At 44.1% G+C, this 23,875-nt stretch overlaps 1 protein-coding gene across 1 annotated transcript in view; it reads left to right on the top strand.

Annotated features, from left to right (window-relative positions):
* The window catches only part of HS3ST2 (heparan sulfate-glucosamine 3-sulfotransferase 2), a 105,925-nt gene extending 88,757 nt beyond the window's left edge, over window positions 1-17,168 (top strand). The window contains exon 2 of the mRNA XM_024233714.2: window positions 15,736-17,168. Within this exon, the coding sequence (XP_024089482.2) occupies window positions 15,736-16,354 (619 nt within the window). The 3' untranslated portion in view covers window positions 16,355-17,168. The remainder of the gene's footprint in view (window positions 1-15,735) is intronic.
* Window positions 17,169-23,875: the final 6,707 nt, after the last annotated feature.

The following is a 23,875-nucleotide window of genomic DNA, read 5'->3' as shown; positions in this document are numbered from 1 at the left end:
GAAGTTGTAAAGCTTGGTGTTAACAAACAAAATAAACTCACTGACTCATGCAGTTGTTGGCTGAGGAGTTTGCCTGGGAAACATTCAGATCTGGTGGGAAAGGATGAGGGTGCAGATGGTGGAGGGTGGGGACGCCGTGGACAATTCAGGCAGGAAACTGGGAGGTGGAGGAGGTTTCAGAGCAGGGAAGCTGGCATCAGGAGACGGCTGGGTTGACCTGCTCCATCCTCAGCCTAGTGCTGGGCAGAGCACGTTATGTGCTTGGTAGCAGGATATTGAGAGCACTACATTCTAATGGTTTCTATATTCTCTGTGGAATGGGATGCAAGGTCACTTACTGAGAGTGGCAGGAAAGGGCAGGGTTTGGTCATTTGCAGAGAAAAGGAACGGTCTGAAATAGTCATGCAGAGTTAGAAAGCCAGTTGTCCAGAGACATATGGCGGAATTTTGCTGTGTGCTAAAGACCCCTGAATTAGTCTGTTCTCATGCTACTAATAAAGACATACCCAAGACTGGGTAATCTGTAAAGGAAAGAGGTTTAATAGACTCACAGTTCAGCATGGCTGAGGAGGCCTCACAATCATGGCAAAAGGTGAAGGAAGAGCAAAAACACGTCTTACATGGCAACAGGCAAGAGAGTGCATGTGCAGGGGAATTCCCCTTTATAAAACCATCATGAGACTTATTCACTACCATGAGAACAGCATGGGAAAGACCCACCCTCATGATTTAATTACCTCCCACCAGGTCCCTCCCACGACACATAGGAATTATGGGAGCTACAATTCGATATTTGGGTGGGGACACAGCCAAACCATATCAGCCCCCTTTGTGTTGGCAATCAGGTATCTGGAAACCAGCCTTTGATTTCAGGTGTTCTCCAGCAGTGCTCTGCCCTGCTGAGTATAGAGAGAGGGCAGTTTCCTCCTGGCTCCCAGTGTTGCCTCAGGAAGCTTCTTGCATAGGTTCCTGGCCCTTTTTGAGGGTCTCCTGCAGGTACTCAGGGATGATCTATCATTCTCTCTGGAGGTGGTGGCTCCAAAATTTCTATATGGGGGAAGGGGCGGGAGTGGCCCCATCAGAGGAAGGATAGAAAGCTTGTCTGGGAGTTGCCATGCATGCTGTTTCATGGCATGCATTCACTCTGATTGACTAACGGAGACTAGGGGGGATAAAGATCGCTTTGGCCTCCACTTGGTACCATCACTGTCCCCATGTGCCATTTTGTTTCCTGGATGCTAATGTCACCGGGGAACATATCACGAGAGCAAGCTGACTCAGGCTGGAAGCTAGAAAGTAGAGCCTAGCTAGAGATAGGCACTGAGCTGCTCCCCACAGTTCTGATCATGAGTGAAGAGTGCTGTGGTGGGTCCTGAGCTGGCTGGGACAGACATCGGAAGGGAGTGAGTGAGGAGAGGTCACCAACTGAATTTGGTTATAGATTAGACATGGGTGTTGCTTGGACAACTGGTGAACGGTGGGGCCATTAACTGAGACATGAGAAGTGGTAAGTTGAGGAGAAATAACTGAAGTGTGTATGGAGAAAGAATGGTCAGTGAGGGGCAGGTGGGGGGAGGAAGAAAGAATGTGTTCCCAAAGGAAGAAAAACAAGTTTCAACAAGCAGGGAGTGGGCAAGTGCTTCAGAGGCCACAGAAAAGTGAAACAAGACCAAGATTCGAGGTGGAGTTGGCATTTAGGGTTGTATTCGGAGAGTACCGCTTCAGAAGGTCATGGGGTAGGAGGAGATGGAGCAAGAGGAGGACGAATGTGAGGTGAGGAAATGAAGCCATGCAGCTTTATTTCAAGAACTCTGGCTGGAAAGAGAAGGAGATATACAGGACTGTCGCAGGAGCAGGTGAAGGGATAAATAGCTGGCTTTTTGAAAATGAAAAAGACTTGAACTAAAGGGGGAAATCAAGTAGAGAAAGAGGAACCCGCTAATAGATGGTCACGGTGCATTACACTTTATACGGGACTGTCACAGCTTAGACCTCACAACAGCCAGGTGAAGTCGGCATTACCATGATCCACACATTGCAGGTGAAGAAACTAACACGAAAGTCACATGGCCAGGAAAAGGAAAAGCTGGGACTCCAATCCAGGCTTTCTGAATTCAAGTCATCCGCAATTTTTCACCCAACATCAATTAGCAGATTCTGATTAATGCAATAAATATTCACCAGCTATGTCCTTTGTACCACTATTGCCAGGGCTGCCTTAAGACCTTGCAATTCAATGGATGGCCCAAGGAGCAGCAAGTCAGCCTCACCGTGGAGCCTGCTAGAAATGCATACTCTTAGCACCCCCTCCCTAGACCTACTGAATCAGAATCTGCATTTCAACAAGACCCTCACACGCGATTCAAATGCACGTTAAAGTGTGAGAGGCACAGGCTTATGGGGTCCATTTCCAGGGAGAAGGGATGGCAGGGAGAGAAGTTAAGCCCAGACCACAAAAGAAGAGATATCCTGGGAGTTACCTCCTGATAGTGTCCCACGGTCAGCTGCAGATAGGACCAAAGAAATTGAAGTCCAATTGCCTGGAAACTTATCAGAGCTGTACATGCAGCAGCAAAAACATTCCTTCAACACCCACGGTCACCGTTCCTCCTTTCCAAGCGAGCTTCTTGAGAAAGGAGCTATACATTTTCACCTTCCATATCCTTCCTTCCCGCCCACACCTCAGCCACTCCAGACATGTTTCCTCCCCCTCACTCCACAGTAGAGGCTTTCTTCATCCTAAATAATATCAATGGAGACTTTTAAAAATAGCTTTTCATTAGCTAGTTTTTTTTTTAAATGACAAAAAATACATGCTCATGGCAAAGAGAAAAATAAATCCAAATGCAAAATGCTAAAAGTGAAAATGGAGTCCCATTCTACACTACAGCCCAGCCCAGATCCCCAAGGTTATTTTCCAAAGATAATAACTGTCAAACGTATTGTGTATCCTTTTAGAAGATGTCTATGCATATAGGCACTAGCACACATGTGTATATTTTGTATGTAAATAGGGACATATTAAACTTACTGTTCTGCAATCTGCTTTTTTCACTTAATAATATGTTGACTCCTTTAGGTGTCAATATTTGTAGATCCACCTCATTTCTTGACAGCCAGATCATAATCTATCATATAGCCTCACTGTGGTTCTGATAGAAAGGTGGGTTGTTTCTGGTCTTTTTTTTATTACAATGTTGCAGTAGCTAAGTTAATGCTAGCTGCTATAACAAACAACCTCCTAGGAAAAGTTTATTTCCTGCTTAGACAATAGTCCAAGGGTGTTATTTTCTAGTTGTAGGTGTCCTCCCATACCCTTTCTACCTTTTGGACCTGCCCTCCAGGAACAACCTATGCAGGTGTCCTTGGGAGATGCCTCCCCATGTCTACTGCAAATACTGCAATGAACACCTGGCACATGAGTCTTTACGCACTTGTGCAAATACATTTCCAGGAGTGGAATTGCTGGGTTAAAGGGTATGTGCATTTTACATTTTGATAGATAATATATAATTGTCTTCCTAAAGACTGCATCAATGTATATGTCTACCAAAATTAGGAGAGTGTTAGTTCTTCACGTTCTTGCCATCATAATTGTTACAATTAAAAAAATTTTTTTCCAGCCTTACAGGTGAATAATATTATCTCATCAAGATTTTAGTTTGTGTTTCCTTAATTTTAGAGATTTATCTTTTCATATGTTTATTTTCTATTCATAGTTCTTTATTAACTCTTTTCTCATGCCTATGATCCTTTCTTCTACTGGCTGGTTCTCCTTTACTTATTGATTTGCAATGTGTCTGGAAAAATATATAAAACATAAAAAGATATGAAAAATAGATATGAAATCAGCTCTTTGTGTTTATAGTGTAGGCGCTGCAGATATTTTTCCAATTAGTCATTTTCCTTTTATTTATGGTATTTTTCTATTCCAGGGACTTATTTTTTTTAAGAGTCTAACTTTTCCATCTTTTCCTTCATGATTTTTGTCTCATGCCTAGAAAGGCTGTCCTCATGCCAAGATTCATTTTTATATTCTCACGTTTTCTTCTTGTGCGAGAGTCACACTTGAATCTGGATTCTGCAAACTGGCTGTGTTGCTTTGCTGATTTACTTTAGTTCTCTGTGTCCTAGTTTCCTCAGTACAAAAACTGGAATAGCGTGAGTTCCTACTTTGTAGGGTTATTGCAAAGATCAAGTGAGATGATTTAGAGTTTAGAACAGCATGTGGCCCACAGTCACTGCACAATAAGTGTCAGCTATTGTCTTGTTTATGTCCAAGACATCGATGACCACATGTATGGCTGATGACTGCTGCGTACCCATTTTTTATGGTTAGCAAGTGACAAGACTCAGGTCTCTTTGATTCCAAATCCTGTTCTCATACCCAGCCATCAAAGTAGCCTATAGCTGAAAGTAGCTGAAAGTGGGGATCATGACTGTCACATCTCTATACTGGCAGTGCTTAGTTCTGTGCCTGGCATGCAGTAGTGTATTCATTCCCGAGGCAAGTGTTTACTGGGCACCTACTATACACCAGGGATACAAAGATAAGCGAGGTACAGTCTCTTTGCTCTGTGGTCCTCTATGTGGACATACCATATAAGAGGGATCCCTTTGTAGTCTCCACTTGTCACACAACAGGACTAGGGATAAATTCCACAATACACAAGGTATGGATAAAGGAATAGGCTTTGCTGGGGACACTTGCAAGCCGTGGGTCACAATAGAAGAGGCAGAAGGACAGCATTACACTTTCTTCTCACCATCTCACTGAGGGGACTGCCAGGGCCTGGACCCAATGTGGTTTATGCCCCAAGGATGAAGGGACTCTCCCCCTTCAGCTTTATCAACTTCCCTCTTATAGTGCAGGGATTAGAGCAGCCTTGTCAGTCAGGGAATAATCAAACAACTGGCTGATTGGATTTAGATACCAGCTATTTACAGGAGTTATCTGGGACAGCCAGCTGCCCAGCACCTGAATACCTGAGGACGTATGACAAACTGGGTTCAGGGATAACATTTCCTGCCAGAGGAAGAAAGCTACCACTTCTCATAGGAAGCCAAGTTTAGGTGCAGCCCCTCACACTAGGAAAAGGGAACCCTGCCACCTCCTGTCCCAGTTGGTCCACAAAGCTGTTAACTCTTTGAGGAAAGAGACTGCAGCTCACTTATCTCTGTATCCCCAGCATATAGTAGGTGCTCAATAAATGCTTGTCTCATGAATAAATCCATGATTGCATACCAGCAGAGGACTAGACACTGTCGATATAGAGATGCCACAGTCATGATCCCTGCCTTCAGGGACACTGAACTCTAGAGGGATGATAGACTCAGATAATGTATCAAAGATGGGTTATGTCTGTAGTGGGTACCACGGAATCACAAGAGTAAAAAAACACCTAACTCCTCCAGGAAGGGAGAAATAATAAGGGCACAGTCAGGGAAGGCTTTATGGTGGAGGTGACGATGAGCTGAGAGATGTTTTGCCAGGCAGGTTAAAGAGGGCTTCATGCAAAGGGTACAACATGTGAAGGTTCCCTTAGCATGAAAAATATGGTTTTTGGAGGAGTACAGACTGGCTTCAAATAATCTAGTCTAGCCAGAGCCCAGGAGGCACCACGGGGAGGATCAGGAAGAGCCACAGAAATCCTGGTAAAGACTCTATCTTGTGAGCAGTGAGAATGGTCGCTGGAGTTTGAGCTGAGACTTAGTGGCCTGCTCCAGGGTCACATAAGTATAAGGATTTGGGGCTGTGGACTTGGAAGGAAATGGTCCCACAATATGAGAGGGGGCTCATGACTACGCTCAACTAGGTGAGGATAAATGGCCACAAGTGCTGTGCCTGCCACATGGCTCAGTGTGTGGGGGTTTAGCAGGTTTAGTTTTAAGAACCAGTTTCTTGCAATAAGGCCTTTTCCCTCCTCTTCCGCTCTTAATTATCTCTCTGGAGACTGCAATGATTTTCAAGGAGCTTGGTTGCCCAGTTAGAAGCTAATAAATCACCACAGGCCTCCAGGCAGCTGCGTCTTCCAGAACACATACAAAGAGTGTACAAATTTAGCAGAAAATGAAATCTTCCAGAGAATCCTATCAGTAATAATCAGTGGTGTGCCAGTTCTGTAAGTTTCCTATGATGGCCCGATATCAGGCAGGTTCCCACTTGCTCACATGTGTAAGGGATGCCCCTTGGGTGGACAGTGGGTTCCAAGGGAGCTGTCTTGTGTTCCACTGCGTAGCCCAGTGTGGGTCAAAAATATAATTTCCAGAAAGCCTCAGGATGACAAGAGAGTACTTGGGTGTTTTTTTTCTCTTTTTTTGGAAGGGGCTACAGGAAGTCTGTGATGTTTCCCTTAGGGTGAAAGAGTATTGACTTTTATAGCATGAGAAAGAGGGACACATCTTCACCAGTACAAACAATATGATTCTGCCTCATTGTTCCAAGATTAAAGCCTTGTCTTTATTTTTCTCTTCTGCAAGTATTTTCTGAACACTTACTAAGTACCAGCCTTTGTCCAGGTATAGAGAATACAGCCGTGAATAAGATAGACAACAATCTTCACTCTCAAAATTTACCATCTGCTGTGGGCTGGGATGGGTATGGCCAGGGACAGTAAACATGCAAATCAACATCAAATATATTAGGTAGTAATGAGTGTGCCCATGTTACATATGAGAATACCTTTTGTTAAGTTGTATGCTCCAAGCTTCTCTGATTGTAAGAATCATGGGGGGATCTTGTTTAAAATGCATATTCTTGAACTGCACCCCAAACCCACTGAAACTGGAGTGTACAGAAGAGGGACCTGGTAATTTTTTCCCCAAGATGCACCCAGTTAATTCTCATGAGCAGCTGTATTAAGGGACACATGGCTAAAGGAATGTGCAGTCTGCCACGGTGGTTCTCAGCACTGGTGGCCCGCTGGAATCATCTGGAGAGTTTTAAAATTGCAAGTACCGACCAGGCGCGGTGGCTCATGCCTGTAATCCCAGCACTTTGGGAGGCTGAGGCGGGTGGATCACGAGGTGAAGAGATCGAGACCATCCTGGCCAACATGGTGAAACCCATCTCTACTAAAAATACAAAAAATTAGCTGGGCATGTTGATGCACATCTGTAATCCCAGCTACTCGGGAGGCTGTAACAGGAGGATCGCTTGAACCTGGGATGTGGAAGTGGCAGTGAGCCGAGATTGCGCCACTACACTCCAGCCTGGCGATAGAGCGAGACTCAGTCTAAATAAATAAACAAAATTGCAGGCACCTGGGCCTCGTGCCCAGAGTTTTTGATTTAATTAGTTTGATGTAGGACCCAGACATTTGCATTGCTCCAAAACCCCCTCAAGTGGTCCTGGCATGCAACTTAACTTCACCACCCCTTCCCCACCAGCCACAGGGCAGAGCCCTGGGCTAGGGACAGTGTATAGGTGGCAAAACAGAAATGGCATGAGACGTTCCTTTAAATCTCATTCTACCTTCCTACATTTGGAAACTTTGGTGGAAGCAGAGCTTGGACTCCCCCTCAGTAGTGAGCCAGAGCCCCTGTGGGCACAATGAAATCTTAAAAACAACAGAAAATTTCCCTCCAGTACTAGTTGTCCAAGGCCAGAATGCTGAAGAAGAGCTAAGCTTTATAAATCAGCACTGACAACTTCTGAGGACTCAAGGGCCACTTCTCAATGGGCATCTACCTCTGACACTGGATCTTTGATCCATTTATTGAGCACCTATGGTATGCCAGGTATGATGTGAGGGAGGCAGAAATGAACAAGAAATGTGCAAGTTGCTTGGTATAAATGGATACATAACTAACAATTCCCACACAAGGGCATGAGGGTGCTAGTAGGCGGTTATACAAAGTGCCATGAGGTTACACAAAGAAGGGTTTACAGAGGGTGTGTGTGACTTTTGGTTTGGATTTGGAAATGTGAGTAGGCATTCACCAGGGCAAGAGAGACAAGTAAGATGGATCGGAGTCTTAAAAAATAAAAATAAAACACTTGGCAAGTGCAAAACGCACATGAAAGGGCAGGTTCATGTTTGGGGAGAGGATTTTATGTTCAGCATGACATGAACATCAGGCTACCAAGGAAGTGGCAAGAGATTAATTCTAGAAAGGTAGACAAGGGCCTCAAATGCCAAGCTAAGGAATACAGACCTTATTCAAAAGAATCATTGATGCCTGACTTAATTGGATTTGCTCCAGAAAGCTTAGAATCCATGATTGGATTCCTGGTGGACACGAAATGCAGAATGAATTGAAATGGGAAAAAAAAAAAAAAGAGCATGGAGGGCAGAGAGAAATCTGTGGTCTGGGGAAGAGTTGACAAGGGCCTGCGGCTGTGTTCATGGACTAAGGGAGGAGGCTGGAGACTTCAGAAGGTTGGGGAGGTAAAACTTACAAGAACAAAAGACACTGGATTTGAGGAAGAGTTAAGAATGATTCTGAAGTTTTCCTCCTTTCATGATGACATTTGCAAAAGCAGGCAAAAGAGAGAAAGAAATCTGGGGAGGAAAATGTTCAATTGTTGAAGTGAGGTATCCAGTCCATAGACAAGCATTCCAATTAAGAATATAGGAAAGCTTTAAGTTGGAGCTGAAGTTACGGATTTGTGTGTTAGCATCTCTTAGGTGATGGTTAAAGGCTGGGGAAGGAATGAGGTCATCCAGGGGGATCACATGGAATGACAGAAGTGGGTCCGGGTGCAGTGGCTCACACCTGTAATCCCAACACTTTGGGAGGCTGAGGTGGATGGATTGCTTGAGCCCAAGAGTTTGAGACCAGCCCGGGCAACATGGTGAAACCTTGTCTCTACTAAAAATACAAAAAATTAGCCAGGCACCTGTGGTCTCAGCTACTTGGGGAGCTGAGGCAGGAGGATTGCTTGAGCCTGGGAGGTTGAGGCTGCAGTGAGCTGAGACTGTGCCACTGTACTCCAGCCTGGGAGACAGAGTGAGACTGTCTCAAACAAACAAACAAACACAAACCAGCATAACAGAAGTGGAATGTAGGCCATTGAGAAGATCCAGAATGGTTTGGGGAGAGTTAGGAATTTGTAAAGGGGATGAGAGCTTCAATGCGTAAATGGATTAGATAGGTTGTTGGCTTCATTTAAACTTCAAAGATATTGATAAAGACCTTACTTGTACCATGGATTGTGGTGGACTCTGGAGATACAGCTGCAAATAAGATACACCCTGCCCTGCCCTCATGGAATTTATAATCAAGTGGGGTGGGTATAGCTTCAACAGAAAATAAGTGTCTTAGTCCATTTTCTGTTGCTCATAACAGATTACCTGAAACTGGATAATTTATAAAGAAAATGAATTTATTTCTTACAGTTATTGAGGTTGAGAAGTCCAAGGTCAAGAGTCTCCATCTGGTGAGGACCTTCTTGCTGTTGGGGCTCTCTGTAGAGTCCCAAGGCAGCACAGGGCATTACATGGCAAGGGGATTGAGTGTGCTCACTTGCTAGCTCAGATCTCTCATCCTCTTCTTATAAAGACACCAGTTCCACTCCCATGATAAACCACTAATTCATTAACACATTAATCCTTTAATTCATTAATCCATGAATAGATGAACCCATTCATGAAGGCAGAGCCCTCATGACCCAATCACATCTTAAAGTCTCCACCTCCCAATAGTACCACGTTGAGGATTAAATTTCAACACGAGTTTTGGAGGGGACAAATATTCAAACGATCGCAAGAGGCCAGACTGTAAAAGATAGGTTAAAATTCTTGGATTGCAAGCAACAAAAGCCAACTCTAACTACTTTAAAATAGTAGAAACTTACTGGAAGGATGTGTAGTAACTCACAGAATCCAGAAGAAAGGGGAAGAGCCACGTCTCAGAAAGGACAAGAACCTAGATAGCTGCAGGGATTTGGCAACAGAAACTAATGAGGAATCTCTTCCAGGGTTTTATATCTGATTGGAATTTCAATCTTTATGACACCTTTTTAGTCTTTGTAACACAATTGGTTCCTAGTAGCCTAACTTTGGACATGCACCCCCATCCTTGGCCCACCAAGATTTTGTCCAAAGCAGGAGTAGTAGTCCTCAAGGAAAAATCTGGGGCTGTTAGCAGATGTAGGAAAAATGGTTCCTGAGCAAGTTAGAATAACAGATGGGAGGAAAGTCCAAACAATGAGCATTAGATTATTCTTTCAGTAACTTTTGCAGAACTACATGGAAAACAAAGGAGGCAGAAGCTTAAAAGGGTTGCAGGGTGAGAGGAAAGTTCAGCTGTTTGCTAGCAGCTGGAAACAAGAAAGCAAAATTTAAACAGTGACATAAAGAAGAAAGATGAGCCCCAAGGAAAAGTCTAATCACGCCTTCCTCCAATGTGCACAGGGCATGGGAAGGTATACACAGTACCTTTGCACGTTATCATCACACAGGACTCCAACACTCTATTCCAATGACCCAAGGAGAAATAAATATTCAAGGGTGTTTTTGGCGGGATAGAGAAAATTTGAAGTACCCAGGAGCCCTTTGACTTGTGGAACGACTACAGCGTGTTTGCAGACTGATTCTTCTATCTTCTTTAGTATTTGCCATTTGGTTTTGCAACTGATAACACCAATTAGAAATTAGAAGGGTGGGCCGAGTGCAGAGGCTCATGCCTGTAATCTTAGCACTTTGAGAAGCCAAGGTGTGTGGATCACCTGAGGTCAGGAGTTCGAGACCAGCCTGACCAACATGGTGAAACCCTGTCTCTACTAAATACAAAAAATTAGCTGGGCATGGTGGCACATGCCTGTAATCCCAGCTACTTGGGAGGCTGAGACAGGAGAATTGCTTGAACCCAGGAGGCAGAGGTTGCAGTGAGCTGAGATTGTGCCATTGCACTCCAACCTGGGCAACAAGAGCAAAACTCCGTCTCAAAAAAAAAAAGAAAGAAAAAAGAAAGAAAGAAAAGAAAAGGAAAAAAGAAATTAGAAGGGTGGAGCTTCACTTTGTGCACAGATGGGGGAATAATGTGATACTTTGGAGATCACTGGATTTGGTCAGCATTTTCCAAACTGGTAACAAAAAGAGATGTTAATTGGTGCTTCACAGCTCTATAGTCAAGTAAGCTTAGAAAATCTGTCCTCAATTCCTTTCTTGGATATTCTTTAGTGTATTGAAGGATATTGCAAAGGAATCTGTTTAATGGCAAGTCAAGTCAATTTCCTCGTGCCAGGGAAGACCTTTATTTCAATAGCCCCTGTAGAATTTGGGAAGTCTTTAAACACGTTTAAATGCACTGCTACACTTATGTAATTTCATCTATTCCTGTCATACAGGCCAACACCTAATTACCATATATGCCACAGTCACGATATAATATATCCAGATTTCTAAGAAAATCCAGCCAAAGAATTCTATTCAAGTGCCCTTGTGATTGTTTGCACATAATGCAAACAATCTACTCAATACTACTTTTTTTTAATTAGTTCTACTCAATTTTTTAAAAATTGTTTTTTAATTGTCTACTCAATACTAATAAATACTATTTTTTTAATTGCCTTACTCAATACTAATAAATACGATTTCAACTTTCAACCAAAAAGGGTCCACATAGACTTTGGGCCTGGAAGAAAAAGATCAGTTGTATCAGTCTAGCAATGAATTAGAAGGTTCAAGGTGCCAATGGGTGGGTTCGCAGGAAAGGTAGATGGGGAAGGGATCTAAGCACAGGTGGATGGGTGAGCCCTTGCATACCTTGTTCTCGGAGACTAGCAGAAGAGGCTCAGGATGGTTGCACATAAGGATCAGCTTTAAGATGGAGGAGAGGCAGGTTGAAGGAGTTGAGGTGTTAGGTTGAAAGCTTATGCCTTTCTAGTGTCATGGGTGACTAGCAGCATGTTAAGGGTGGATGACAGGATTCAGGCTGGAGTGTATGATGAGAATTTGAAACATTTACTATGAAAAATGATGGAAAGGACCCGAAAAGACAAATATATAAGATCACTGAGCAGTACTGAGGATTCAATGGAAGCTAGAATCCATGAACATATTAAGGATATATTTGTAAGTGCCAGCAATTTTCTCCACTGCTGTTTGGCAACCCAGGGACAGAACTGGAAAGGATAAAAGGCTGGAAAGATGCATTATTAGAGACTGGGGAGAGCAATTAGAACAGGAAAATTGATGAGGATGAAGATGATGCTATTGAAATGATTGTTCATTGGGTCCAGGGAAGGTATGGAATAAAGTGAAATCAAGAGAATCCCAGATGAATTTGAAAATGGGTATAAGAAGTTTGAGAGTGTGGAAAAGGTAGAAAGGGACAAGGTTGTAATCTGTAGCTTTCTGTGGCTGCCATAACAAATTACTGCCAACTAGGTGGCTTAAAACAACAGAAATGCATTATTTCACAGTTCTAGAGGATAGAAGTCTGAGACCAAATTGTTAGCAGGATTGGTTCTTTCTGACCGCTCTGAGAAGAATCTGCCCTGTGCCTCTCTCCTAGCTTCTGGTGGCTGCTGGTGGCAATCCTAGGTGTTCATGTCTTGTAGACATCTTACTTCACACTCTGCCTTCATCTTCAGGTCACCGTATTTCCTGTGTGACTCTTCTTCCCTTCTCTTACAAGGACACTCGTCACTGGGCTTATGGCCCACTCTAATCTGGGATGATCTCATCTGCAAGTCCTTAATTACATCTACAAAGACCCTTTTGCCAAATAAGGTCAAGTTCAAATGTTCTGGGTGGGCTGGGTGTGGTGGCTCACACCCGTAATCCCAGCACTTTGGGAGGCCAAGGCAGGCAGATCTCTTGAGCCCAGGAGTTCAAGACCAGCCTAGGCAACATGGTAAAACTCTGTCTCTACAAAAAATACAAAAAATAGCTAGGAGTGGTGGCGAGTGCCTGTAGTCCCAGCTACCCAGGAGTTCTGAGGTGGGAGGATCACCTAAGCCAGGGGAGATTGAGGCTGCAGTGAGCCCTGATGGCACCACTGTACTTCAGCCTGGGCAACAGCGTGAGACTCTGTCACACACACACAAAAAAAACCCCAAAATAGAACAAAGGTTCTGGGTGGACATATCTTTTGGAAGGTCACCATTCAAACCTCTACATAGTCTTAGAGTGAAATTTCTGAGTTAACCATTTCAGAGTTAGAGAAATTTCAATGACATGACCCAAGGTATGGCCATGAAAAAGAGTTGGTGAAGGGAAGAGAAAATGGAAATACTTGGAGTAGCAAAGGTCAAAGAACTGTGAGGCCAGGGTATTGGGTGGAGATAGTGATAGGAGCCGGAAAGCAGAAAGCTAAGAACCAGGAGTTGATATTTCAAAGGATGCAAGAATGAATGTTCTGGGGGTTGGTAAATCATAGTGTTAGTGATGCAGGGCAGGTGAGCCTTGGGGAGTTCTTGGCTTTGCCCAGGAAAGAATTCAAGGGCAAGCCGGTGTTGTTAGACAAGCAACTTTTATTGAAGCAGCAGTGTACAGCAGAAGCAGAGGCTCCTTGCAGAGAAGGGCTACCCTACAGGGGTATTGTATAGGCAGTGTATCCAGTGTAGCAGCTCGGAGGCAGTTTTGCAGTCATATTTATAGCCACTTTTAATTACATGCAAATTAAGGGGCAGATTATGCAGAAATTTACCACCCTATGAAAAGGGTGGTAACTTCCAAGTCATCAGGTTGTTGCCATAGAAAGGGATGGTCACCTCCAGGTGTTGCCATGGCAATGGTAAGCTGACAGGGCATACAGGTGGGCGTGTCTTGTGGAAAGCTGCTTCTTCCCCGCCCTGTTTTAGCTAGTCCTCAATTTGGTCCCGTGTCCAAGCAAGCCCTGCCTCCGGAGTCTAGACCCGCCTCCTACCTCATTAGGATTGGGAAAGGTGTTTCTCAACTCTGCCTTCCCATTAGAATGAGCTGAGGAACTTTATAGAAGTATATCCCCTCCCTGAATATTTTGAATCAGTTGTTCTAGGACAGAGCCCAGACATGTTTATTTAAAAAAGAAAGAAAGAAAGAGAAGAAAGATAAAGAAAGAAAGAAAGAAAGAAAGAAAGAAAGAAAGAACAGACTTCTTGGGTAGTTCTAATGCGCAGCCAGGATTAAGAAAAATGCACATAAGGGTCAACTGTAACCTTCATCAAGAAGTAGCAGTTGGGAACCAGGGATGCTCCCGTCCATCAAGGCCTGAATGAGATGCTCCCGGGAAAGAGACTTCAGTGCTTCCTCCCAAATCCCTTAAGGTCTCAAGCAGAGCCAGGAAATTAAAAAACAAGGGAAAGAGAGGTTACATAGCCTGGCTCCTGACTGAGGTCCCAAGCAGCCTGGAGTTCTGTGCTTGTTCAAGCCTACACAAAGGATGTATTTCAAATGTTTTTCAGCAGAAGACGTCAGAACTCATATCTAAAACAGTTGCTATTCCTGCAAGACAAGACTTTTTCCCCAAAAAAAGATTTTCTTAATATATTTGGAGAAATATATTTTGCCAGAACAATATTCAGTGGCTTACTTTGTAATTTTTGAATATGTAATAAATGCATTAAAATTTTCAAGCAGCTTAAAAGGTTATACAATAAAAAGTAATTCTTAGCCAGGTGCAGTGGCTTGTGCCTATGGTCCCAGCATTTTGAGAAACCAAGGCAGGAGGATCACTTGAAGCTTGGAGTTTGAGACCAGCCAGGGCAACATAGTGAGACCCTATCTCTACAAAAGATACAAAAAATAAGCCAGGCATGGTGGCTTACACCTGTAATCCCAGTTGCTCAGGAGGCTGAGGCAGGAGAATCATTTGAGCCCAGGAGGTTCAAGACCACCCTGGGCAACACAGTGAGACCCCATCTCTACAAAAAATTATTAAAAATCAGCCAGGAGTGGTGGCATGAGCCTGTAGTCCCGGCTTCTTGAGAGATTGAGATGATAGGATCAATGGAGCCTGGAGTTCGAGGCTTCAGTGAGCCATGATTGTAACTCTGCACTGCACCTTGGGAGATAGAGTGAAGTGAGACCCTGTCTCTTAAAAAAAACAGTAATTCTCATGTATCCCTCATCTTCTAATTCTGCACTCACCTCAACTTTTCTCCCTAGAAGCAACTGCTTTTATTGGTATCTTATTTATCCTTCCTAAGATATACAAGCTGTATCTTGCCTGTTTTCATTTAACACTGTATGTTGGAAATCATTCCATATTAATGCATACAGATCTACCTAACCCTATTAATTGGCTATTCCACAATTTATTTAGCTCACTGTGATAGATGTTTAGATTGTTTCCAGTCTTGAAGAAAACAGGTTAAAGATTAAATAAGAAAAAAAGCCTGTAATCCCAGCACTTTGGGAGGTTGAGGTGGGAGGATTGCTTGAGCCCAGGTGTTCAAGACTAGCCTGGCAACATAATGAGACCCTGCTCTACAAAAAATAGAAAAACTTAGCCAGGCATGGTGGCACACACCTGTAGTCCCAGCTACTTGGGAGGCTCAGATGGGAAGATGGGAAGATAGCCTGATCCCAGGAGTTGGAAGCTGCAGTGAGCTGTGATTGTACCACTGCACTTCAGCCTGGGCTACAGAGTGAGAACTTGTCTCAAAAAAAAAAAAAAGAAAGAAAAGAAGAAAAGAAAATCAACAAGATTTAAAGTGAGTCCCTCACCAGGCGAGAGCTTTGAGTGGAACGGAGGCCAGGAGGAGGATGCAACAGGCCCCTGGGTGGAAGGGCTGATGTAGCTGGGCCTGAGGCCTGGCCCCAGGGAAACCTGTTTGATGATGTATTCCTTCTGCCCACACAGGAGCCTGATGCCCAGGACCCTCGAGAGCCAGATCACGCTCGAGAAGACGCCCAGCTACTTCGTCACTCAAGAGGCTCCCCGGCGCATCTTCAACATGTCCCGAGACACCAAGCTGATCGTGGTTGTGCGGAACCCTGTGACCCGTGCCATCTCTGATTACACGCAGACACTCTCCAAGAAGCCCGACATCCCGACCTTTGAGGGCCTCTCCTTCCGCAACCGCACCCTGGGCCTGGTGGACGTGTCGTGGAACGCCATCCGCATCGGCATGTACGTGCTGCACCTGGAGAGCTGGCTGCAGTACTTCCCGCTAGCTCAGATTCACTTCGTCAGTGGCGAGCGACTCATCACTGACCCAGCCGGCGAGATGGGGCGAGTCCAGGACTTCCTGGGCATTAAGAGATTCATCACGGACAAGCACTTCTATTTCAACAAGACCAAAGGATTCCCTTGCTTGAAAAAAACAGAATCGAGTCTCCTGCCTCGATGCCTGGGCAAATCAAAAGGGAGAACTCATGTACAGATTGATCCTGAAGTGATAGACCAGCTCCGGGAATTTTATAGACCGTATAATATCAAATTTTATGAAACTGTTGGGCAGGACTTCAGGTGGGAATAAGCCCACGAAAGGAAAGGGCTCTTAAGGGCTCTTCTGCTCATCTCTTCCATGAGATTTGCTCCCAGACCCTCTGATCTCCCTCCAACATACCTTGGCTCCAGCCCCCTTTCCCAACTTGAGCTGCATCATCTTGGAACCAGGAAGCCCAGCTAAAGCCACGAGACCAGAGAGTCCCTGCCGCTAGTTCTCATCAGTCTGTTCAAACAAAGTTGATCTGCTCCTGGCACGTCCAGTAAATTCCAAAATCATTCTCCTTTCTGCCCCTAAGGGGCCTTGGGGAATTGTTTTAAGAAGAGTGAATGTTCCAATGATGATAGATATTATAAGCGGTGATGGTTCTGTTGCCATGAACACAGCAGTCGGTCCCTATCATTGTCCACCCAGGAGTGGCCTTGTTAATTCCAAGTGGCATGTATCTTCCCTCTGAGCTTCATTTCTTCAAGATACTCTGGGTGGTGGGATGGGAGATCATCCTCAGCCCTCCTCAGACCTTATCAATTCATTGAGAGATTGCAAAGCTGAAAGCACCTCCGGCCACTCCTGGGAGACAAACCCTTTGGTGATGAAATAAACCAGTGACTTCAGAGCCTATGGTCTCAACTGTGCTTGAAAAACACTGTCTCTGAAAACAACTTTGTGATTCTCCCTGCTCCCTGTGGACAAAAGCACATAATTCTGCTGTTACGGGTACTTTGCTCATACGAGCTTTCATGTTCAGCATGCAATGAAATCATGCTTGTCCATGTGAAATAAATATGGCTCTCTCGTGTCCTTAATGCTGGGCTTTTCTCTGTAAGCTGGTTCTGCAGCACAGTTCATTAATTAAACTTCTCCCAGTGCAAGAAGGCAGCTGGTGCTGGGGGTGGTCTGGGGGGTCAGGGAGGAGGGCAAGGACTACATGGGGCAGAGGCAAGGTGGCGGTGGAGATGAGGAAAGAAGTTCTTGGTGGCAGAAGCTGGGGCAGAAAGATCACATGAGACCTGTGGGGACACCCTCTATCTGAAACATGTCTGTGTTCATTCTCTGCTTAGAAATTTTAGATCAGGAGTGCCACACTGAAGGTCCGAAGGTTGATGGGGCATCAGATATCTTTTTGGTTGGCCAGCATGATATTTTGAAATAACTGTCAACAGTTAGAAACTGGGAGCATTTGTATGTAAAAACTATGGATTCCAGCTTCTTATTAAAAAAAAACAACAACAACAACAAGAGAGACTTGGCTACACTGAGCCTGCCCCCCAGCATGGCAACAATTGGCTGCTGCCTTTGGATGGGGCCTGCACTCCCCAGTTTTACAACTCCCCATGTAGGCACCCTCCCTTGCTGATTTGTGCCATTTGCCAGGCTCGTGTAGGCATTTGAGTTCCCAGCCCTGCCTTGACTGTGTCTCATAACCTCCTGTAAAGACCAAATCCTCCCGCATGGCACCCAAGACGACCCCAACTTACAGTTTCTCCTTCATCCTCTGCTCTAACCTTACAGAATGATGTGCCTTTTCTTGAGTTTTTCAAGTCTTCATACCTATTCCCATGCCATTTCCTTCACCTGGAATGCTTTCTTCCCTGACACTTCTCCAGCTAATGGAAACCCATGCTCCCAGTAAGACTTCACTCAAGTGTCGTTTGCTTTATATTTGTGAAGCCTTCTCCGGCTAAGCTATCTGCTCACTCTTCTGTTCACTTGGGAGCTTGTACATGACTCAATGGCAGCTTTTGTCACACTACATTATAATTATTTGTGTAAACATCTGCCTGCATCATAGATTTGAACTCCTCGAGAGTCAAGACTGTATCTTGCTAAGATGTAGTAGGCACATAGCAGATGTCTGATGGTTGAATGTGTGAGAGGGTGGATGGATGTTGGAAGTCTGGGGTCATGGATGAGGGTGTCCCAAGGAACTGCATTTCTGAGGGATGCTTCCCAGATAGCTCCATGTGTCCATAGGAAGCAAGGAAGGATTGCTGAACATCTGGGGACTGCTTGGATTTTGTGTGCTCTGTCAGGCACAGTAGAAGCTCCCTGAAGATCAGATTGACTTATACGGGTGGAAGACACTAAAGTGTAATACAACAATTCTGCATCTTGGCCCATCTTCCTTACCCAAGCATCTTACATGGAATCAAATGACTGGATCCATGGCATCAAGAAATCAGTTCTGCAGGTCTGCCTCTGTGCTTCCCCTGTGGATCTGGAGAAGTGACAGGGTGGAAGCCGTTCCTGCTTCAAAGTTGGGGCCCTGACCCTCTGGTGATAAGAAGAAGGGCAGATTGTATATGTGCATTAATTAATTGCCCTTATACATTTCCCATCCAAAAGTATTTGGTGTTCTGTAACTCTGGGCCTTATAGGGGCCAAACCCATATCCAATGGGAGACAGAAGTGCATTGAAACACAAAGGAATCACCTAAGAAAGAGTCAATGAAATTTGCTTGTTTATCCTGAAGAGATCAGTCAGAATTGATGAAAATTTTGAATTTTTGAATTTTTTGCGCATAGATGCAGCTTTATTCCTTTGCATGACAAGCACTCTCAGACTGCCCGGACTAAGTAAATTTCAAATATTAATGAATAGGTGAGTCTCTTGTAATTAGCATCTCAATCATTGTATGCAAATGAAAGATGCTTAGAAATCCTAGTTTAAATGAGTAAAATCTGGAGTACATGAATCTGCTCAGCAAACTCTGATTTTTTTAATCCAGTGCAAATGGACCCTTTTACCCAGGCTGCCCCAGGGCAAACTTGCGCAAGTTCCAAATTAGTATGCTTTAAATAGATGAAGTTTGAGTGTTCAATCTGAACTAGAAAGGCTCCTCAGGGTGTGTGTGTGTGTGTGTGTGTGTGTGTGTGTGTGTGTTTGGTTAGGTTGCTGAAACAGACACAAAATGGCAGTGTCTTAAAAGACTGAAATGTATTTCTCTCTTACTAACAGCCCAGAGTGGATGGCAGTTCCATGACACCAGAGACTGGAGACCCTTGCATCCTGCTACATCTGCATTCCACTCAGCAGGAAGAGGGTGTAGAAATAAATGAAGACTATCCAAAAGAGAGCAAGCAGAGGTCATTGATTCAGAGCTTGCTCTATCAAGGAGTCTTGCATTTGGCAGAAACTCACAGGCTGGCAGAACAGTGAGAAAGGTTCACACTGGAAAAGAGAGAAGGCTTCAGGGGTGCCTGATTGGAGGTAGTTGGCGTAGGAAAGCTGGAAGTGGGCTCATTAGAAGTGGGGCATCTGGCTGGGTGCAGCAGCTCACACCTATAATCCCAGCACTTTGGGAGGCTAAGGCTGGCAGATGCCTTGAGCCTAGGAGTGCGAGACCAGCCTGGGCAACATGGCGAAACCCTGTCTCTATGAAGAAAAAAAAAAAGAAAAGAAAAAATAGCTGGGCACTGTGCTATGCTCCTGTAATCCCAGCTACTCCGGAGGCTGAGGCGGGATGATCACCTGAGCCCAAGGAGGTTGAGGCTGCAGTGAGCTGTGATCACACCACTGCACTGTACCCTGGACATCTAAAAAAACAAAAACAAAAACAAAGCAAAGAACAAAACAAACAAAAACAAAACAAACAAACAAAAAACGGGCATCTTATGTGATTGATTCAGAGGCATATGTGACTTTCTGTAGTTGATCCTGAGTTGGAAGCAGGGACAAAAAATGGAGAAGCTGGCAGTTATTGATCAAGTCTTGCTCATTCTGGGCCAGTTGCTGCAGGGATTGTGGTCTGGCTTCCCAAGCGGGTTGCTGAAGAGGTTGTGGGTCAGAGTTCTATTGCCATTGTTCATTGGTACATTCAGTCTCTTAGGAGGAAAAACGGGCCCAGGAAGAACATGCCTCTTCCATTGGAGGTTGCAACATCATTTCTACTCACAGCATCTTCATATTGTGAATGGTGCCTCCTATGGTTGTGCAAAGGTAGTGGTACCACTTTGACTTACATCCTTTTGGGTAGAACATAGTTATTTGGTCACACTTAGATGTGAGGGAAGCTGGGAAATGTAATCTTTAATTTGGGTGTTACTATGCTGAGCTAAAAATAGGATATTCTATAAAAGAAGGGGAGAACAGATATTGAGGGATATCTAGCTGTCTTGGCCACAGAACCTTTTCCACATAGCAAAGCCTCCAGGTGTTTCTGGTTCTCTCTATGGCTTTGTGTCAATATGTGAGTATGCTTCTCCACACATATTGGAATGTGTCTGTACCTGTTTCAGCCCCTGCTTTTTTCTCCCTGCCTCTGTCTAGGGACAATACGGTAAAGAAGCAAGCACAACTTGCTCAGACCCAATAGGTCTGAGTTTGAATCCCACCTCTGTTATTCCCTAGCTACATGACCTTGGGGAAATTATTTAACTTCTTTGAGCCAATTTTATCATCAGTAAATTGGGACATAAATTTGTACCCATGATAAGGGGTTTTTGTTGTGAAGATTAAGCAAGAAAACACTTGCCTCACACACAGTAGGCAGTCCATTCATATTCCCTTTATTCCTGGGGGTGGAATCCGCCACTGCTCTGATACTCCTGTTGGCTGAGATCAGCTGCAGCTCTAACAGAACTACAGAATTGCTCATAGCAATATCTTTCTTCCTATGAATGGGTGAATTAAATCACTTTCACAACCCAGGATCAAGTGGCTCAGTCTAAACGCTGGGCTCCAGATTCTCTGGCCAAAGAAACCCAATACCTATGCCCCCTAGGGTAAGGTGCTCATTCACTCTGATTTTCCCAATTCAGGCCCAGTTTATACCTGTTGTCCTGGCATAATTATCAACATTGCCCTTCGCTCTCAACCATGCCCGACTTGGGATGGTAAATCTCTGGGTGTCCTTACTGTCCCTAAACTCTGTCACCAACTTATTCCTCCTAAAGGGCTAATCCTCAAGATTTCATGGCCATCTCTTTCTTATCATCCAGTTCTCAGCTCAAATATCTACTCAAAACTTGCCCTTTGTCTTCCCCGTCACTCTCTATCTTGTAACTCTTATAAGTCTATTATAACACTTATCACTATCTGACATTATATATTAGTTTACTTGTTTGATATCTGTTTCCTCTAGAGGTCTGGGAGCTATATGAGAGTGGGGATTGTGCCCATGGTTTTCAGCATAGTGCCTGACGTACATAAATACTTAATAATTATTTGAGTACATTAATGAACTTCTGGGGCTCTCTAACCTGAATGTTGGCCTTTTTGATGATTGCTTAACCACAAGAATAGACCCTGTTCCTCGGCTCTATCTTCTGCCTGAGATCCCTCAGGTCTCTTGGGATCTTTATTGCCATCATTAGCCTTTGTGAGAGTTAGAAAAAAGCACCCCTCATTGGCAGATAAATGAGAAAAGGTGCGTCTTTGGGGTGGACACAGTGTTTTCAGTATACAGCATGGTGAATGGAGTACAGATTGAATATCAGCCCCCACTCTGTCCCCCAACCCCCAGCTGGCATCTTTTTGTAAGGCACAAACTGCAGTCTTGCATGGCAGCCCTGTCTGCAGTTCCTCCCCATTCACTGGGATTCCATGTCCCTGAATGCTCTGGAAATTAGCACTGAGATATTTCTGCCTTTGGACATCCAAGACTCTTTCTATTTTTCTAGTTCTGCCTTTCAGGAACTTCTCCAACTCTGCTGGTATCGTGATCCTTAGTGATTCCTCATACTCCACATTCAGTCCTTTTGGTATGCACATGTGTGTCTCTCCATGGATGCATACTTATGTGTGGGTTTGTGTCTTCTTGTGTGTATGTGTCTCTTTATTATATCCTCATAAACACTTATTAACACTCAAAACTATTCAACAAAAATTTACTGAATGTCTGCAAAAGGGAAGTACAGATGTAATGACAGCTAACATTTATTCAGTGCTTTCTGTATGCCAGCGATTGTGTTTTCCATATCTTATAATAACTCTGTAAGGCAAGTACTATTTCAAAGTGTAGCAAAAGTAAAAGTACTGGGTGTGGTGGTTAAGAGCATGGATGCCTAAGTTCTAACCCTAGCTTACTACTCTCTTACTCTGGGAACTTAGGCAAGTTATTTTAGGTTCTTGTGCCAGTTTCCCCATCTATAAAATAGGGGTATTAAGAATTGTACCAATATCATAATGGTTTCATGAGGATTCAAGAAATTTAATTCATATGAAGTGCTTGGAATCACACTCAAACATGATAGCTGATATTGATGCTCTCCTCATTTTGAGATGAGAAAATTAAGGCTTAAAAAAAGTAAAGAAAATGTCTAAAGTTCTCACCCCTGGTAGAGCCAGGAGTCAAATCAGGCTCTAGTCTCAAGGCCACATCCTTGATTGCCACAGTCTGAGCACTATCTTGGAGCAAGTCACATAGGAGACACATGAGACAGTGAGCAAAGTGCAATAATTGAAGCAATGCAATAATTTAAGGTCATGTAAATGAGGAGAACAACACAGAATCAGCAAGAACTTCATGAAGAAGGCCATGGAACACCTTCCCACTCTTCTCCCACTTATGATAAATCTCCTAACCTCTTAGATGAAGTTCAGCTTGTTACCCACACAATGGTTGAGTTTGGTAGCTTGGCCGGTGACAGCCCAGTGACCACAACCAAGAGGGGTTTAACAAGGGGGTTTTTATTACTTGCAACAAGTACAAAGAACACCAGGGATAGTTTCCAAAGCAGTGCCTCCTTGAGCTGGGACTGGGTCAGGTTTTATAAGCATAGGGTAATGAGGTGCAATCTGATTGGATCTTGAAATGATGTCAGAAGGCCTGATCTGACTGGGTCCTGCCATGAGGTGACAGCAGAGCCTGATCTGATTGGATTCTGGATCCTGCCGTGTGATACCTGCTTCTCTATTCAGTCCCCACTCCTTGGTCTGAGCACTTAGGTGCCCCCAGAAGTTGCAAGCTTGGTTCATCTGAGCATGCTTAGGTTACATGAGCAGAGGGTTTGTGGCAGCTGAGAAACAACTGACAACTTTGTTACATAAAAGTTGAACCAAATTGTTCATTGGACAAGCTTGCCCCAGAGGGACAATGAGGTTATAATTTTTCCTTAAACTTGATGAAGAACCTACTAGATGAATTTTTAAAATGAGTAATTGACGGGATTCAATTCATTTAACCTTGAACACTTAGGTGTACTTGCCAGGCTCCAGAGACGCACAGTTATATTGGCCTTCCTTCCTGCACCCCCATGGAGCCCCAAACTAATGAGAATTAGAGTTGTATAAATAAATAATTACTATATAATGTAAAAAGTGGAATCTATGTGATGAAGGGCACAGAGAAGAGAGTAGAGACTTTCCTGGTGAAAATCAGGACAGGAGGAGGTGACAGTAGAGCCCTGTCTTAAAGAATGAGAGGAATCTTCATCTTTTGGAAGAGTGTTACATGCCAGTCTGAAAAAGCATCTGGAGGCATGATTGTTTTAGGTGGTGGAAATTGGGACCAAGAATTAAGGCCACTGGGCTAAATTCTGGTCACAGGATTTGACCCCCCAGACCCATCTACACCATATCCCAGTCCAGGGAATATGCTCAGCTTTCCC

Source organism: Pongo abelii, chromosome 18 (genome assembly GCF_028885655.2).
Source record: "Pongo abelii isolate AG06213 chromosome 18, NHGRI_mPonAbe1-v2.0_pri, whole genome shotgun sequence".
NCBI lineage: Eukaryota > Metazoa > Chordata > Mammalia > Primates > Hominidae > Pongo > Pongo abelii.
Note: the sequence above shows the minus strand (reverse complement) of the source record. Positions and strands in the feature narration are given on the sequence as shown.